The sequence below is a fragment of the Equus quagga genome, chromosome 8, assembly GCF_021613505.1.
Source record: "Equus quagga isolate Etosha38 chromosome 8, UCLA_HA_Equagga_1.0, whole genome shotgun sequence".
In the NCBI taxonomy this organism is placed as follows: domain Eukaryota; kingdom Metazoa; phylum Chordata; class Mammalia; order Perissodactyla; family Equidae; genus Equus; species Equus quagga.
Window position 1 is genome coordinate 89,352,266 of NC_060274.1, and position 18,200 is coordinate 89,370,465.

Here is an 18,200-nt window from a genome sequence, read left to right on the forward strand (position 1 = left end):
ATACAAAAAGACACCTACATTAGAGTGTTTCAAGGGGAAGAAATAGGAGCGAAGGGAAAATAAGTATAAGAAAATGTGTAAAGGGTGTCCCAGGATACTTGCTGGAGCTGAAGACTTCAGGATCCATAGCCAAGAGGGAAACATGGTCAGTTACATATCTCATCATATTCATCAGGCCAAAAATAAAATCAACTGTTTAGCTCAGGGGAAATATGACTAGTTCTAGGAGACACTGTGCAATATCACAAACAGAGTCCTAAATTACCAGAAAGGCAGCAATGAATATTATAGCGTTCTTTTAAAGATGTGAAGCAATTTATTTCATCACTACAAAATTAACAGAGGCTCGATGTAGGGCGCTTGGAAAATAATCATCTCCAATAGCTTCGGGGAAAGATGAAAGCTTGGAAACAGACATTAGCCATTTTCCCTTCTTCTGCCCCACTCCAACTGAAGTCATGGAAGAAACATACAAATGGGGGAGACCTGTAGCTGGGATGGGAGCCAAGGAGAGATGCCAAATATCAGAAATTTCAAGGAATTCCCAGTACACAGCGAGCAGGTTTAACATGGGGATCAAGCTCCCTCAGAAAGCTGCATGGCCTTGTAGGAAGTCGGAAAGGTCCTCATAGTTATAGGGTGAGGTGGTAGGCGAGAAGAGGGCGTGAGAGGGTCCAGGGAACCTACGCTGGAGTCGTCTTGGGGCTACAGCTCATGGGAATTCAAGGGCAGCTGTAAGGGGCAACGTTAGGAGTTTATGCGTCTTATCTGAGAAGCCAGGAGAAGGAGATTTCTCATGGAGCAGCAGAGCTCTCCCACGAAGAATGGAGCAGGTGGAAGCCAGGAGGGAGTCCCACGTGGCTGAGCAGACACAAGGCAGTGACAACCAAACCAGAGGAAGGAGAGGACACTGGGAGGCCACATTTTACTGATTTTTTTTACTGCTTTTCACTGAAGTGGTAGTTTCCTTAGCCAGCAACTCCAGAGAAGTTGACGATTTTCAGGCTCTTCAGGAAAAAGTAAATATGAGAACAATTGGGAAAACATCAACTAATAATGAAGCTAGATCTGCAGTGCCAGAAATTAAAACATAATATAAAACTTGATAATTAAAACAAGATGACACTGGAACCAGAATAACCTAATGTAAAGCATGTGGAATACCAAATCAGTTAGAAAAGAATGAATTAGTCAGTACGTGGTGCTAGAAGAGCTCTCGAGCCATTTAAAAATACGTTAAATCACCACCTGTCACAGCTAATTACAGAGAAATTCCAGTTGGACTGAAAAAGTAAAAATTTTAAACATGAAAGGATATGGGTGTGGGTAAAACTTTTACAGTTTTGGTGTGGAAAAGATCTTTCTAGGAATAATACCAAAAGCAGAGACAATAAGCAAAATATAGTTTTTACTATATAAAAATTTAAAATTATTTATATAAATAATAAACATTGTAAACATGTTTAAAAAACAAAATGACAAATAGAAAACATTTACATATAACAGGCAAAGAGCTAAGATCCTTATAAAGAACTCTGGCAAAGCGATTAGAACATACCAATTGAAAAAGTAGGCAAAGGACATGCACAAAGTGTTAAGAAACAGGGAAACACAAATCAATAAAAGATATACAGAAATGCTCTTTTCACTACTAATTATGGAACTGCAAGATTAGACATTTGCATAGAAAATCTTACCAACCAAATAACAAGATTAAGAGGAAGAATCTTCTGGGGGTGAGAGAATGTAAGTAAATGGGAACTTCTGTACACTTCCTATGGGAGCCTAAAAATTGTAGACACTTTTGGGGGAAATTTAACAATATTTTCCCAAATCTTCTGATTATAAGAGTTCATCCTAAGGAAACAACCAGAGCAGTGCCAAGAGATACCTATGAATTATTTATAATAAAAAATAATTGGAAACCATTTAAATACTTAATAATAGGCTACTGATAAAATCGGAGTTTGACGTAACCATGGAAAAATGTTATTTTATCAGTACTCTTCAAATGGCACTTCACACACTGGCCCACTGAGGGCTCAATTTGTGGAACTACTCCAGGGCAGGTCTGGAAGTTTCTGGTTCTCACCCAGCTTCAACCTGAGCTACCTGGGCTTCCTGCACTGGGCTGAAGATAAAATTATATTTGAGAAAAGCTCTTACTACCTGAAAAATTCTGAATGCCACTTGTATAGACGCAGAATTCTTGACACAAAAAGATGGTCAAATTGTTTTTAGAGAAAATAATTAGGTTAAAGCATGTATATTATTATTTCATCTTTATATATATGTAATCTTTACATTATGTATGAATGTATTATCAAAATTTAAACTGGATGTTTCTGGGGGGGCCACTATGGTACAACAGAAGGACGCCAGATGGACCAAGGCTGCGTCCCTGCCTTTGAAGATCAGCAAGGTAACCAGAGGCACGCATTCGCACAGCAAACCGTTAAGTGTATATGGGACAAATGGAGCTCCCTGATACTATGGGAATGGATGCCTCGACATTTCAAGTCAGGAGAGGAGAAGTAGCAATTAGGGGGCACCGCCCTTATGCCAGGCAGGGTGTCAGCTTCTGTGCAGGGGTTCTCCCTAATCTCTCTCATCCTTGCATCAGCCCCAGATGCGGGTCCTGTGATCCCCATTTACACATGAGGAAACTGAGGCCCTGGGAGGTCCAGAGTTCCTCTCACATAGAGATCTTTTTCTATACTCGACTCCAATTGTGCTCCCCAAAGGATGTTTCCAGATGCCCAGGCATCCCTCTCTTTTCTTTGAGCAGAAAAGCAAGCCAAGGTCCTCATTGTGATTGCCTGGGGTCTCTCTTTCCTGTTCTCCATTCCCACCCTGATCATATTTGGGAAAAGGAAGCTCCCCAATGGTGAAGTACAGTGCTGGGCCCTGTGGCCTGATGACTCCTACTGGACCCCGTACATGACCATCGTGGCTTTCCTGGTGTACTTCATCCCTCTGACCATCATCAGGTAAGAGGCCAGCAGGCCAGACCCACAGGGGGCTTTCCTGGGTTGCCAACTGCTGCTCTCTCCCCTGTAGGCCACTCATTATTCCTAGTGTCCTTGGGAGAACAGGCCAGACCACAGGATTTTACCTAAAGCTACTATGTGCTAAGTCCAACTGCTCCAAAGCGGAAGAAGGAGGAGGGAACTAACCTTTTCTGAGTAACATGGAACAGGCTTTGTACTAAATGACTACCAATTATCCCATTAACCACACTACAACTCTATGAAATAATTATTGCTGTCCCCATCTTATGAATGATAAAATTCAAGCTCAGAGAGGTTAAGTAACTTACCCAACATCACACAGGATTTAAACCCAGGTTTGTCGCGTGTCAAACCTGTTCTTTCTCCTATATCATGCAGCCTTTCAAATATAAGACCTGGTACCACTTTCAGAAATCTTGTAATTGAAAAAGTAGACATACTTGAAACAAAACTGAATAAAAAGCACAGTACGCACAAAAAACATGCTAGAGAGTGTGTGCAGTGAGGTCAGGTAACGGCAGGGAACACTTTTTGGAAGCCACCATTGAAGGAGGGAAGGATTCAGACAGGAGAAGGGGAAGGTAGAAAGAAAGCAGGTTTCCTGGCCACCAGAGGTCAGAGTGTGTGGCGACAAGGAAGGACAGGCAGACAGTGCCTGTGGGGGAGAAGTTGGCAATAAGCTCTTTCTGGGTGGGGTGAGGCTCCATGGCGAAGGGCCTTAGCAACCAAGCCATAGGAGGTTCTTTTTGTCCTGCAACCAATGGTGAGCCAAAGATGGTCTTTCAGCTGTGAAGACCATGACCACCTGGACAAGGCAGGGTCTCACTAGGTCACATGGCAGGATCGCCTCTGAGAGGGTGGCCCTGCAAGTGTGGATGGGATGGGGGACTGCAGGGAGTCATCTGGTGTGTTGAGTGTGTACGTGGGCCATGCTCCTCCTGCACCTCTCATGCATCCCCAAGCCCGCCATGATGTGTCCCATAACTTGTCCTGGTGGATGGAAGACCAGCCTTGGATATTTGACAGTATAAACAATGCTGTGATAAAAATCTTTGTACTTAAAATTATTCATGAGTCTCTGATGATTTCCTCGGAACTCAGTTTAGTGGAATTGCTAGAGCAAAGATGATGCCCATTTTAAGACTTTTGACAGATATTCATAAACCACCATCCAGAAAAGTCATATTCCTGCCAACAGCAAACAGGAGCTCTGACTGTTCTTCCACTGACCCAACAGAAGTGGTACCATGTCTTCCTTACATCTTTGCCAAACATAGAAGTTAAAAAATGTATCTCATTGTTTCAATATGCTATTCTTTGATTATTAAGGGGTTAGGTATTTTTCAAGTGTTTTCTGACTTTATGGGTTATCGTTTGTTCTTGCTTTTGGCTCATCTTTATTCTCGTAAAATACTAAAGCTGGAGAAATGCTGTCCATCATATAGTCCAGCCCCTGAATTTTCACAAGAGCAGACTTAGGACTAAAAGAAGCGAAATGACTTGCTCTCCATCAGAGGTCAAGCTGGGCAGGAGCACGGTGACCTCCATGACCAGCCCAGCAGCCTTGCTGAGATTGGAGATTGTCCCGTGATCTCTGTGAATTCACAAATTAACATCTACGTTTTTATCTCAACTCACTGCCTTCCTCTCCGCCAACTTGAACTTGGGAGGAAAGTTGAAGGAAAGGTGAAGGTTATTTAGACAGTCAGTCGTAGGTAAGTCATAGCTGCGTTCAAGGGGCACAGGGAAGAGGAGAGAGGCTAGTCATAGTGGTAAGAAAGCAGCTCAGGCTGTCACCGGCAACTGACGCATTGATTTCAGTAACAGTGCATGTCCTCGCTTCTCTCCTAAATGACTTCCCATCAGCTGGTGAAATCAGTCAAAACTCCTGCTCAGCGGGGCGGATACAGTGCGCGAGCCACGTGGCTCATGATGCGCTGTCTGAACAGATCTATCATTTGGCTCTTTTACTGTCCTAAATTCCCCCCGTTAATTCGAGCTGCTTCTTCCCACCGGGACCTCTCCTGAAACTTGCCTACAGCCCAAGTTGTGCATTATTTAATGTCATTGGGAAAAGCAAAGTATGATTTGGTGATTAGAAGGGATGTCTTCAAAAGCAAGTTTCACTCAGCACTCATCAGACTAAGGCCTCCTTAAATCCTCTTCACACTCCTTGCTTCCAGCCACGGCAGAACTAAGGAAGTCCCAAATGAGCTCCCTCAGTCCTTGCGCTTCTCTGAAGCGTTTCCTACCTGCCCAGTCGTTACGTTCACTCTTCCGTGGTCAGGCTCCTGCCGAAGAAAGAGCTTCTCTCTGGGCACACAGCATCCTCTACCTCCGTCAGCTCCTCCTCTCTTCTTGAACCAAGACCAGGCCCTGGTGGAATTTTGTGAGGAATTTGTTTTCCAACTAGTTCCTAGGATAAGTTGCTTCAATTTCGTCTCTCAGAGCTAAGGTTTAACTCCTTTTTTTTTTCTTTCTTTCCTTTTTAACCACACTTTGCCCTCTGAGTTTGATTCTGTTGCTTTTGGCTCTTTTAGATAAAGTTAAACTCTTAATTCCAAGCTTAACTAGACAAAAGATACCACTCGAAGAAGGCGTTCACTCACTTTGTTAACCGTTCCTCATCTTCATTATTACTCATGCATGCCATATACATGTATATATCTTTACCAAATTGATATGTGCTATATATATATATACACACATATATATACGTAATAGGAGTTGTATGATCTGTTGCAAACTCTCCTGAGAGCTGTGTATGAGTAAAGAGTTAGCTGTTCTGTCATCAACTAAATCAGGCTCCTGAGACTTGAAAGCGTAGTGACTGACAGTAAAGGCAATATATTGTTTTCTGGGTCAACACAACTCCTGTTGTTTCAAAATTCACTTGACGTAACTATCTAACTCTTGCTGAGGAGGTTATTAGCCTTGGTGTAATTGCTGTACTTTGGCTATGGTTATTTTCTTACCATCTAATTGATTTCTCATTCTCCTATCATTTTTATTTCTAAGAGATAAAGGTAAAGACATAAAAGATCCATGGCTGACAATTGCAAAGGAATAAGTAGAAAAAAGCATGTTTGTCATAGAGCATTGATTTGTGTTATGTGAAAATACCAATTTGTTTTGCTTGAGGAATGGGCACCAGACTGTGGGAAATCCCCATGCTGAGGGTGGTAGCCTTGTGGAATACAAGGCCATGATGAGCCAAAGGACCCCAGGGGCCTGCCCAGCACTGTCCATGGGCGTGAGGTCCAAGGCCAAAGAAGATGACCCCTCACATCGGTGAAGGAAGTGACATCCTATACTGTTACCCAAGGGGTGATAAGAGTTATGTCTTTTGAAAAAGCCATTCTTACTAGTTTGCTAGGTTATGGTAGATGTTTGTGATTAAATTTCCAATATCCATTCCACTCTAAGCTACACATGGCAACCCCTCCTCTCGGGCATGTGAATGGTTCAGGAATGGCCATGTGATCCAATTCTAACCAATGAAATGTGAGGGAGTATCTCCTAAGAGCTTTTGGAAAAGATGGTTTCTCATCTTCCTCTGGACATTGCTGTCTCTGGATTGCACCTGGAGCTGTTGCAGCCTAACTTACGAAGACACCTACACTGAAAAAGAAAAGAGGAAGGGATGGAAGGAACCCAGATTTCTAAAGGTCAGCTTTGAGGGGCCAGCCTGGCAGGGGTTAAGTTCTCATGTTCTGCTTCAGCGACCCAGGGTTTGCGGGTTCGGATCCCTGGTGTGGACATGGCACCGCTTGGCAAGTGATGCTCTGGTAGGCGTCCCACATATAAAGCAGAGGAAGATGGTCATGGATGTTAGCTCAGGGCCAGTCTTCCTCAGAAAAGAGAGGAGGATTGGTGGCGAATGTTAGCTCAGGACTAATCTTCCTCAAAGAAAGAAAGAAAGAAAGTTCAGCTTTGACCCTTTGAAGTCCCAAATATGGGAAAAAAGAAATATTCTAATTGTTTAGACCAATTTGAGTTGGGAGTTTCCTGTACCTTGCTACAAAAAACATCCTCACTGATACCCAACTGTCCATACTTACTGGTTCCAGACATCAGTGAATTTATCTGAACTTCTGAAGTCATCAGAGTAAACTCTGACCTTTAGGAAATGTCAGTTAATTCAGTGGTACCAAGTGAATCACTAGGGGCATCCCTTTGATTGGCTTTCTGTGTCCTGAGAGGCCACTGAACCTGATACCAATAGACTGTATATATCAGGACTTTAAGTTTTTCTGAGCTTCTTAAGTATCAAGCTATTACTACATTTTCCCCAAAAGTTGTGTCTGCCTTCACATCTCCCTGAGCCCAACTACACACAGATATGCTTCTGAGACCCTGACCCTTTATGCCTCTTTCCACTCATTCATCATTCCCAGAAATACCTGTAGGGCACATATTCTCTGCCAGACACTGGTCCAGGCTAGGGAGATAGAGAAATGGCAAGACATACATAGTGTCTGGGTTCAGGGATCTTCCTGTATAACAGAGAAGGCAACCAATTAAGAGAGAAGTTACAACACAATGTAATGAGCGTTATGGCAGAGTATAGAGAGTCCTATGGGATCCATAGCAGGGGGGGATCTAGGAATCAAAGAGGGCATTCAGGAAGTAAATAGAAACATATAAACCACATGTAGCCCAAATACATGCCCCAGAGGAAATTGTGCACCCTCCTTGCTGTGAGACAGCATCATATGCTGGTTAACAAGCCTTTGAAGTCAGAGGATCCAGGCTATGGTACACCTCTGCCATCCTCCAGCTTTTTAAACTCAGACAAGTTACTGAACCTCTCAAAGTTGAAGTCTTCCCATCTAGCAAATGGAAATAATACTAGCATCGACCCTATAAAGTAGTTGTAGAGAGTAAATGAGATAATTTCCACTAAGGGCTTGGAATAATTCTTGGTTGACTGTTATAGTGAGCAAGACGCTACCACTGTCACTATCAACATCACATCAGAGCTTTGGTGGCCAACAGACCTTGATTTGAATCTCATCTCTGACACTCTCTAGTCATGGACCTCACCCTTGTTATCCATAAAATGGGGGCAATAAACTCCTCTGCCCATAGTTCATATATGAAATCATAAAGTAAGAACTTGTGTGAAATAAAACTGACAATCAATATGTATTAAGCATTTACCACACAGTGCCCAGTACCATGTTAACTGATGAAGTTAATGAGACAAGGATGTAAAGTGCTTTAGAGCGAGACTGGCATACTGCAGGGCTCAATACTGCCCGCTTCCCTCCTGACCATGCCCTCATGGATACTGGGGTGAGAAGTGGGGCACACGACTCTTGTTTCTCTTTCAGGATTCCTAAACCAAATGGCTCAGATTGCTTCCAGAGCATATTCTCTCTTCCCTATCTTCAGGCCACGCTACCATAGTCATTTCACAAAGAGATGGAATAAAATGCAAAGACAGTTGAGTCGGTAGACACTCCCATGACTATCACCATCTTTCACTCAGTCTAATTAAATGGCTTCCTATCCACTCTTTAGCCTTTTCAATCTCTGCTCCACACCACAGCCAGGGCCATCATTTTTATTTGGGAAATTGCTAATCATACAAAAGAGTACGAAATAAAAAGTAAAAATCTTCCTCCCACTTCCCTCCCTGTCCCACTCCTCAGAAGTGGCACTGTTAAGAATTTCTTGTATACCCTTCCAGGACTGTTCAATTCCTATCCCAGCATATACCTATGCATAGAAACAGATTAAATATACTGAAGAATGTCTGATCTTTGAAAGAAAATGTTTCATTTCACTTTCCTGCTTAGAGCCCTTCAGTGGATTTCCATTGTTTCAGGATAAAGTTCAAAACCTTTAACCCCACACACAAGGCCATGCATGATCTGGTCCTTGCCTCACTCTCCATCCTCCTCTTAGGCCACACAAACTGTCTATGCACATGCTTCAGCCACACTGTCTTTCTCTAAGTTCTTCACATGTGCCATGCTCCATCCTGCCTCTGTGCCTTTGCACATGCTGCTCCCCCTGCCTGAATGATCACCCCCATCTGCATTTAAAAAACTATTTTATCTTTCAGATCTTAGCTGAAATTTCACCTCCTCTGGGAAGGCTTCCCTGACCCCCGGAACCAGTCAGGGTCCCTATTACATACTCTTGCATCACCCCACATTTTATCTTCACAGCATTCTACTCCATTGTAATCATACATTACTTGCATAATAAATGATTATAAGCAGGGTGATGATGTTCAAGGTGAAGAAGGCCAGGAAGGTTGTGGGAGGCTTCGGATGTCCTGCTTAAGAGACTGGATATTATCTTACAGGAAAGTGGAGGCACTGGTGGGGTTTTAAGTCAGGGAATGGCTTTCTGTCCTAGACCTCCAGTTGAGATGGCAGCCTGGGTATTCGAGATGGTAGCAGAGTGCTAGAAGATTATGGAATAATCAGGCAAGAGATTATAAGGGGTGCTCCCTTCATCAGCGCACATGTTAAAACTGGAACAATACAGAGAAGATTAGCATGGCTCCTGCATAAGGATGACACACAAGTTCATGAAGCTTTCCATATTTTTGCATTTAATGGGTACAGAGTTTCTGTTGGGGAAGATGAGAAAGTTCTGGAGAGGGATGATGGTGATGTGCACAACATTGTAAATATGCTTAATGCCCCTGAACTGGACACTTAAAAATGATTGGAATGGGAAATTTTATGTTATGTTTATGTTACCACAATAAAAAAAATCATCAAAATATACAAAAGAGATTATAAGGGTCCGAACTGATGCTAAAGAGCAGGAATGGAGAGGAAGGTACAAATTATGGAGATATCAAGGGGGCAATCCACAGAACTTGCTGATTAACTGGATGAAAGAAATGAGAGGGAGGAGAAAGGAGGCCAATATAATTCAGAGGTCTCTCTGATGCATGATGTTACACTCTGAGAAGCCCTTGATTTGGATAATAAATGAAAGGCGTACCTGGGTTTTCCCAGCTACCAGTGAAGCTGGAACTGGCTTTCCACTTGCCTGGTGGTCCTAAGCACATGAGGTGGGGGCCACATAGGCCCAAACCCCTAACACATTAGACCTTTCTTCATTTTCCATTATGTATATGGTTGATGGTCAATAAATATTTGAATTATTGATCAATTAAGCACTGGGAGTGCATTGATAATACACAATTAATGCTTCAAGGTGGTTGTAACATTGCTTCGTATTTCATTTCCCTGGAAGAAAAGTTTCCTGCTATAACAGATACTCAGAGTAAAGAACAGGCGCCTAGTAATATTTTTCTCATTTTTTTCCTTAACATAGACATACAAATTCCAGAAAAGTCCCCGGGCAGGTATATGAGAAGGAGCAGGGATACCACAAAAAGGCCCCAAGCTTTCCTGGAGCCCTTGGAGGGGTTCACTGAGCAAGAAAGGGAAAAGCAACAGGAGTAGAGGGTTTACCACAGTCATTCATTGTTATATTCTAAACATTATTAAAAGCAATTAGTGCTTTGTCAGCTACTGCAGACTAGAGCCCTGTTTTCTTTTAAACAAGTGACTCTCAAGAGAGAAGTCTATGCAGTTTTAAAACAAAGCGGTGCTTTCTCCCAAAGTTTTTAGTCGAAGTACTTAAAATATTCAAAATGTCAAATAACATTTTTAAAGGATATAAATTTTTATGTTTATCAAAGGGGACATAAGATACAAAATTTGCTGATGCTTTTGAATCATTAATGCATTTTCCTGTTAGACAGAGATTATATCAAGAGTAGATGTGATATGATGTGAAAAATGGAGAAAGAAGAAGGTAAGGAAAATGACATTTATTGAGTCTCTGCTAATTTTCAAGCACTGTGCTTGGCACATTAAATGTCACGTTTGATCTCTAAAAGACTCTTAAGAGGTTTGTATGATTAACTCCATTTTACGGTCTCAACTGAGGCCCAATGTCTTAGTCCATTCAGGCTATTATGACGAAATACTACAGAATAGGTGCCTTGTAAATAACAGAAATTGATTTCTCACAGTTCTGGAGGCTGGAAGTCTGAGATCACGGCTGGGTGAGGGCCCTTGTTGAGGTTGCAGACTTCTTGTTGAATCCTTACATAGTGGAAGGGGCTTGGGAGCTCTGCTGGGTCTCTTCTTATGAGGACACTAATCCCATTTGTGAGGGGTCTACCTTCATGACCTAATCATCTCCCAAAGGCCCCACTTCCAAACATCATCATATTGGGCATTAGGATTTCAAGATATGAATTTTGGAACGACACAAACATTCAGCTCAAATTACTAAGTGTATTAGTTATCTATTGCTGGATAACAAATTTCATGAACCTGGTGACTTAAACCATTATACCTTAATTATCTCATAGTTTCTGAGAGTCAGGAGTCTGGAAATGGCTTACCCGACTCATTTGCTCAGACAAGGCAGCCATCAATGTGTCTGGGGTGCCATCAGAGGCTCAACTGGAGAAAGATCTTCTTCTCAGCTCCCACTGGTTCTTGAGAATTAATCTCCTGGGACTGTAGGACTCATGGCAGCTTGCTTCTTCCAAGCCAACAACGGAGAGAGACACTAGCGAGACAGGAGCTACACTCTTATGTAACCACAGGCATCCATCCCCTCACCTTCACCCAATGCATTGATTACAAGCAAGTCACAGGTCCCGCCACACTCAAGGGGAGAGGATCACATGAAGGTATGAACACCAGAGGCAGGAATCATGGGGCCACAATAAAAACAGTCTAAAGTCAAGGTCACACAACCAGCAAGTAGAAGAACTGGTTACAAATCTAAATCTTTCTGACTCCAAATCCTGTATTTGGATTCTGATCTCAGCTATACCTCTCACCACTTGAATTATCTTACAGAAATCCTTTAACTTCACCAGTCTTAGCCTCCTCATGTGAAAAACAAGTAGCTGGGTCCAGCTCTGTGGCCTAGTAGTTAAATTCAGTGCACTCTGCTTTGGCAGCCCAGGTTCATGGGTTCCGTTGCCTGGCATGGACCTACACTGTTTGTCAGCCATGCTGTGGTGGTGACCCACATATAAAGTAGAGAAAGATTGGCACAGATGTTAGCTCAGGATGAACCTTCCTCAACAACAACAAGTAGCTGCATCCGCTGATCTTTATGGTGGCTCTTGGTTTTGACCAGCTGTGATTCTATAATCAGCAAGTGTAGGGGGCAGGTGGGGTTGAGAGACGCTCATCCATACCTCACAATCAGGGAGGCGGGAGCCATCCTCTCCCTGTGTCCTCACAGTAGGGATCCATCAGCCATTTTAATATCACCTTTGGTCCTTTCCACAGCGTCATCTATGCCATTGTGATCCGAACTATTTGGACTAAAAGCAAAGCCAGTGAGACGGTGATTTCCAACTGCTCAGGTAAGCCTCCACTCTGCATTGCCCCACTCAACTCTTGGCTGATTTTGTTTCTGCAGAGGTTTTTCCTTGAAAATATGAGCTTAGGTTTTCTGGATCTAACAAGCCCGCTCTGTTACGACAGGGCCCAGCTCTCAGATCAGACCCATCAAAGGCTGTCCTGGGCAGGCTCTGCCTTCTCCAGGCGGCCTCCCTGAAAACTGGAAGAAGGAAGAGGGACTTTGGGCCTGGCTAAGCTGTCTCAGCACAGAGTCCCCTGAAGCAGGCCTTGAGCCAAGATCCAAGTCTCTCAGGCCTGGCCAAGAAGCACCCTGGAGGACATTGTGATGAAAAGAGAGGACTGACCGAGGAGGACACCACACATGCAGCAAAATACGAGGATAGCCACTTCTATTGGACTTGAATTTACAGATGGAGAAAACTGCCATCTATCCAGAGAGCAATGCTGGACTCTAAGTCAGTCAAGGCACGGTCCATGCTTTCCCCACTGTCCCAACACACCAACTCACACCAGACCCAGTCAGAGATCGCTGCTATAGCCGGTCCCCGAATTCCATTTCAGTAAACCTGAGTGCAGAGCACCTCCTGCACGGCTGGTGCTGACACTTGGAGGCCTACCCTGCTTCCCAGGCAAACACTGCTGGACCGGACTGAGGTCAACCCGGAGATAACACAGCAAACCAACTGCCGGAAAGAGAGGAGAAAAGTCTCCTGATTTTCTATTTATTATAATGTGACTACTTCTGTAGGAGGGATCTAGCTCTGCTCAGGTTCCATGCTTCCTGCTATTCCTTGTACACACATACACACACAACACAGGCCCACATGCACAAATGCACGCATTCACACACTCAGTCACACATCCACCTTCTTATATGCTCATAGGCACACATGTATACATACTCACCCACACGGACTCACACAGGGCAGCAAGGTACAACACAGATATCTGGGATGAGAAGAGAGGGTTCCAGTTCCAGACGTGCCACGAAGAGCTATGCCACCTTGCAAAGTCATTTAAGCTCTCTGAGCTCTGAGTGGTTAAAATGAGAGGACAGACCAGAGTTTCTCCAAGTCCTCTTAATTTCAGACTTTGAACTGAGATCTTTACTGGGCCAAGAGGGAGATCGTTCTCCTCCCTCTTAGAGCTACTTCTTCCAGTGTGGCTGTGAGAAAGTCAAGAGGACTCACAAGTACTGTTGGGCACTAATAATCTATGTCCCTTTCCCTCGGAGAACTAGTAGAGATGTATGAGTCTTAGTGGCTTCATCTGAGTTCGGTTCAGTTCTGCTGTGTTCCTCCACACATCAGGAGTGGGACAAAGGACTGGGAATCCCAAGTGGAGAAATAGCACAGGTCTTGAGTACAGGAAGTGTACAGTCTTGTGCACTGGATCTCAGCCCTGGCTGCGCAATAGCATTGCCTGGGGAGCTTTGCAAATGCACCAGTACCTTGACACCACTGCCTGAGAGATTTTGATTCACTCAGTCTGGAATGGGGTCTGGGCATCATTACTTGAAAAGCTCTCTGGATGATTTTAATGTGTGATGAGGTTTGACAGCCCCTAGTCTAGTAGGAGACAGTCACAGGCGGCTGACTTTCACGTTGAGTGATGAGAGTAACCCAGAAGTGTGCACTGGCTGCTTGGAAATTTTTCACCTGTGAAGAACCTATCACTCAGCTTGTGACTCATTCTGGCCTCCACACAGATCCTTGTGCCTGCTTCGTGCTCGTGTAATCTCCTCACCCTGCTTTTTTTCTAGAAAAGAAAGAGCGATCAGAGAGGATAAACACAAATGTATTCATTTTATTCATTGTGAGTGTCTCTGGTCAAAGTCAGAATATTTGTCTGAAAAAAAAATAGATGAGAGCTTCCTTCCTCTATCAGATATCAAATAAATACATTAAATACTATAATTGTTGAAGAGGGTATCCCTATCATACAGTTATACAAACAGGAGAATAGAACACAACAGAAACTCTAAAGGAAACTTTGGGAATTTAGGGTGTGATGAAGTATTGCAAACTGATAGGGAAATAGAGATAGTTCAATAACTAATATTGAGAGAACTGCCCAGCAATTTGGAAATAAATACGCTTAGATTCCTATCTCTTATGCTATAAGGAAGTAAACTTCTGATTAGAGGTTTATATGAAAGAGAGAGACAGAAAATAAAGAAAATATAAGAACATTGTTTATAATCAGGAAAAAATGAAAAAGTTCTGAATACCCTATAATAATGGATTGAGCATAATAATTGCATAGCCATATAATGAGATATTACAGCTATAAGAATTATTGTATAGTATACTTATTGCAGTAGAAAGATGTCTACAAAGTATTATATTAAGAAGGAGAAAAAAGTATGATATCGTTTTTATAAATATGTGAATATATAATATACATTAGAATATCTATGTGTATGTACAGATAGATGATAGCTGAATGGATGGATGGATAGAAAGACAACGAGCGAGAGAGAATGTCAGGACAAATACCAAATGTTATAGTGATTATCTTTGAGTGGTAGAATTATAGTTGATTTTTCTTTTCTTTTTTTTTCTTTCCACCTCTCTGTGTGTTAAAATTTTCTACAATTACATAAGTTGTATAATATGAAATAGTAGCCTAGTGGCCCTTTAGCCTGGGTAAATAGCCATTATTATGCTAGTTGTATAAACGAGATATTCATTTTTTTTTTAAATCATCACTCAGTCCCCACAAAAAGTACACTTTCAATGCACTTCCCTGTGTAAACTTCATGCTTGGACCCCAAGAGACCCAAGACTGAGACTCTCTCTCTATATATATATATACACATAGTTCTTGAATCTATGAATCTTTAAACTTTCAAAACTTACATGCTCAGTGAATGGGTATTGACCAAGTTCAGATATATCCTGATATATAGATAGGCTCTACATGCCGAGCCTTCCATGAGGCGTGAAATTCCCACCAATGGAGTCAGTCCTTCTTTGTCAAGGTACTATCTCTAGGAGAGCCCAGGAGAAGTACATTTGTCACCTAGGCTGAGTAATGTGCACTATACAAGCAACATATTGATCAAGTTATCCCTTAACAGAGTGTACGCCTCGTTTGGTGATGAACAGACCAAGTGTGATGGGACCAGAGGGTTTTGGAAGGTCCAGAGCTTTGGGTTGGAAGGGCATCAAAGAGAAAAGGGGAATGTCTTTGCCTGTTCAGGCTTCCATAACCAAGTACCATAGACTGAGTGAATTAAACAACAGAAACTTATTCTATCACAGTTCTAGAGGCTGGGAAGTCCAAGATTAAGGTGCTGGTCAATTCTGTTCCCGGTGAGAGCTCTCTTCCTGGTTTAAAGACGTCTGCCTCCACCCTCTTGCTGGGTCTTCATACGGCAGAGAGAGAGAAAGCTCTCTGGTGTCTCTTCTTATAAGGGAACTAGTCCCATCATAAGGTCCCCACCCTCATGACCTCATCTAACTCTAATTACCTTCCAAAGGCCCCATCTCTGAATACCATCACATTGGGAATTAGGGCTTTAACATAAATTTTGAGAGAACACAAAAATTCAGTCCATAGCAGGAGGAGAATCAGAAAAAATAAGACACTGTGGAAATAAACAAAGACCAACCAAATTAGAATAGAAAAAGGATATTTATTTAGAGCTTGCTACAGCAAGAGAGTCAGCCACCATCACTTGCATTTTGGCAGAGATTCAAATGCAGGCACAGGAGTGGAAATCTTTATAGTGGAAACAGGGGAAGGCTGCAGATGTGCCCTGGTTAGTGGCTGTGGCATGAGAAGCTGTAGGCTGGCTAAGTAGAACCACGGCATTCTATGTGACTGTTAGGGGTGTGAATTTGGCTTTTTCTCTTGTTGGTTTTAAGTTGAAAGCAGGGACAAAAATTAAAGTCACTGTCAGTTACTAATCAGGTCTTGAGCATTTGGGATAGATTGTTACAGGACTGTGTGATAGAGATAGAGGTCTGACTTCCTACAAGTCTGACTTGTACATAGTTGCTTGGCTTCCTGGTCTGGCTGTTGATAATGTGTTGTGTTCCTGGACTGGTTGTTGCAGAGTGTGGGTCAGAGTTCTATTTTTATGTCTGGTCTGGCCATCATCCTTTTGTTTGTTCAGTCTGTCAACACAGACTGACAGACAGAGGGACAGACAAAGCATCTCCTGTCAGCCACTTCACTAGATCCCTCCCACACTTTATCTCCCTGAATCCTCACACAGCCCTGCAAGCTGGTATTATCATCTATCTTTTACAAATGCAAGACAAGCTCGAAGGTTAAGCAATTTGCTTGCTTTCATAGGTAGCACATGACACAGCCAGAATTCAAAGGCACAGATGATTGACCAGGAAGCCTATGATTTCTCCCCTGCATCAGGCTGCCTCTCAGAAGGAAGGACATTACAGAAAGGGACATGGTGAATGACTGAAAAAAAGAGTTCAAAGTGAAAAAAAAAATTTTTTTAATTAAAAAACCCAAACTTGAGATTTGGGGCATGGCTTTTTTTTCTACCTCATTCCTTCTAGAGTTTGCCTTCAGAGCACTATCCCAGTCTCATCTCCTGAAGTGCTTTGTTTTAATGTATTTAAAATCTTAAAGGAGACCACTACTGGTAGGTGCAGGGCCCAATTTTGTTTAGGTAGGTTGAGGTCTTCCTGTACTTTGACTTTTGAATCAGATTGCTTTAAACCCCTGTCCTCAGGTTTTCACCAGTTCCAGGAAGTTGGTGTGTCTCTCCCTGCCTGCCCCTCTGAGCTCTCGCCCTCACTATCTCACCTCCCACAGCTCTCTCTGTTCCCTGTGCTCCTGGTCCAACGAACGATGGAATCCTCCTCATTTTCCTTGAGTTCACCACTCACAAGAGTGAATAGAGCAAATGTTGCCAGAGGTGATAGAAGGTTTCCACATTCTGTCAGCTACCCCACCACCGAGGGTATCTCCCACTCCCTCTTCTCAGCAGGCCTTTCACCACTGTGATTGGGCCCCTGTCTCTCTCCAGAGTCCCCCATACCTCTCTGCTATTGGATTTTCCAGTCCCTGCACTCTTGGTTTTCCCCATTCTCCGGTCTCTAAAATAGAACAAAGCCACATAGAGATGTGTCTTCCCTCCCATACACAGTATACCATAATCCCTCCCCAAAGGTGGAAATGGCCTTAGTCAGTTTTTATTCTTTAGTGCAAGTTTATATCTCCATTACACCTATTTTTTAGTTATCTGTATCTTTATGTCACCATCAGTGACCCCCTTCTGGAACGCGGGGCAATGGTAGTCTCCAAAGCCCATATGCTCTCTGTATCTTATTCATTAATGGAACTCGTTTGATTTCCTATCTGTCGTTACAGCCAGGCAGCTCTGGAGTTGGCTGGTAAACAGATCTCCAATGGTGTGAGCACGCCAGGATTATTGCTCATCAACAAGGGGACATCAGCAATGATTAGTGTGAACAGAAGCTCACTTTGTAAACACAGGCTGCAAAATTCAAGCCATAATTAGTTTAAGAACCACTCTTCTTACTGGCAAATATGTCTATTTTCTCCCCCTCAAAGGCTGACAGAAAGAAAAAAAAGAGAACTATTTAAAAAATGATCAAAAGACTTTTCCACAAATAAGTGTGGAGAGCAAGAGATAGAGGAGATGAGGTTTCCATTTCATAAATGAGCATGCCCTTGATGCCCAGGGGTATCCACTTGTAAAAGAGAGCACCCCCTGCATGGCAGCAGGAGACTGCGAGGTGCACCCTGGAATAGACTAAGTGTAACACATCTGGACGCAACTGCATCTGGCCACGATGACTTGAAAGATGTGATAAGA

General features: G+C 42.9%; 1 protein-coding gene and 1 non-coding gene across 2 annotated transcripts in view; both read left to right on the forward strand.

Annotated features, from left to right (window-relative positions):
* Nucleotides 1-18,200, forward strand: part of NPSR1 (neuropeptide S receptor 1) — a 149,532-nt gene that overhangs the window by 118,718 nt on the left and 12,614 nt on the right. Inside the window, exons 5-6 of the mRNA XM_046670608.1 lie at nucleotides 2,789-2,990; nucleotides 12,311-12,387. Of these exons, the coding sequence (XP_046526564.1) occupies nucleotides 2,789-2,990; nucleotides 12,311-12,387 (279 nt within the window). The remainder of the gene's footprint in view (nucleotides 1-2,788; nucleotides 2,991-12,310; nucleotides 12,388-18,200) is intronic.
* Nucleotides 9,472-9,578, forward strand: LOC124244290 (U6 spliceosomal RNA). The gene has a single exon (XR_006889940.1). It is a non-coding gene; the product is annotated as a U6 spliceosomal RNA (small nuclear RNA).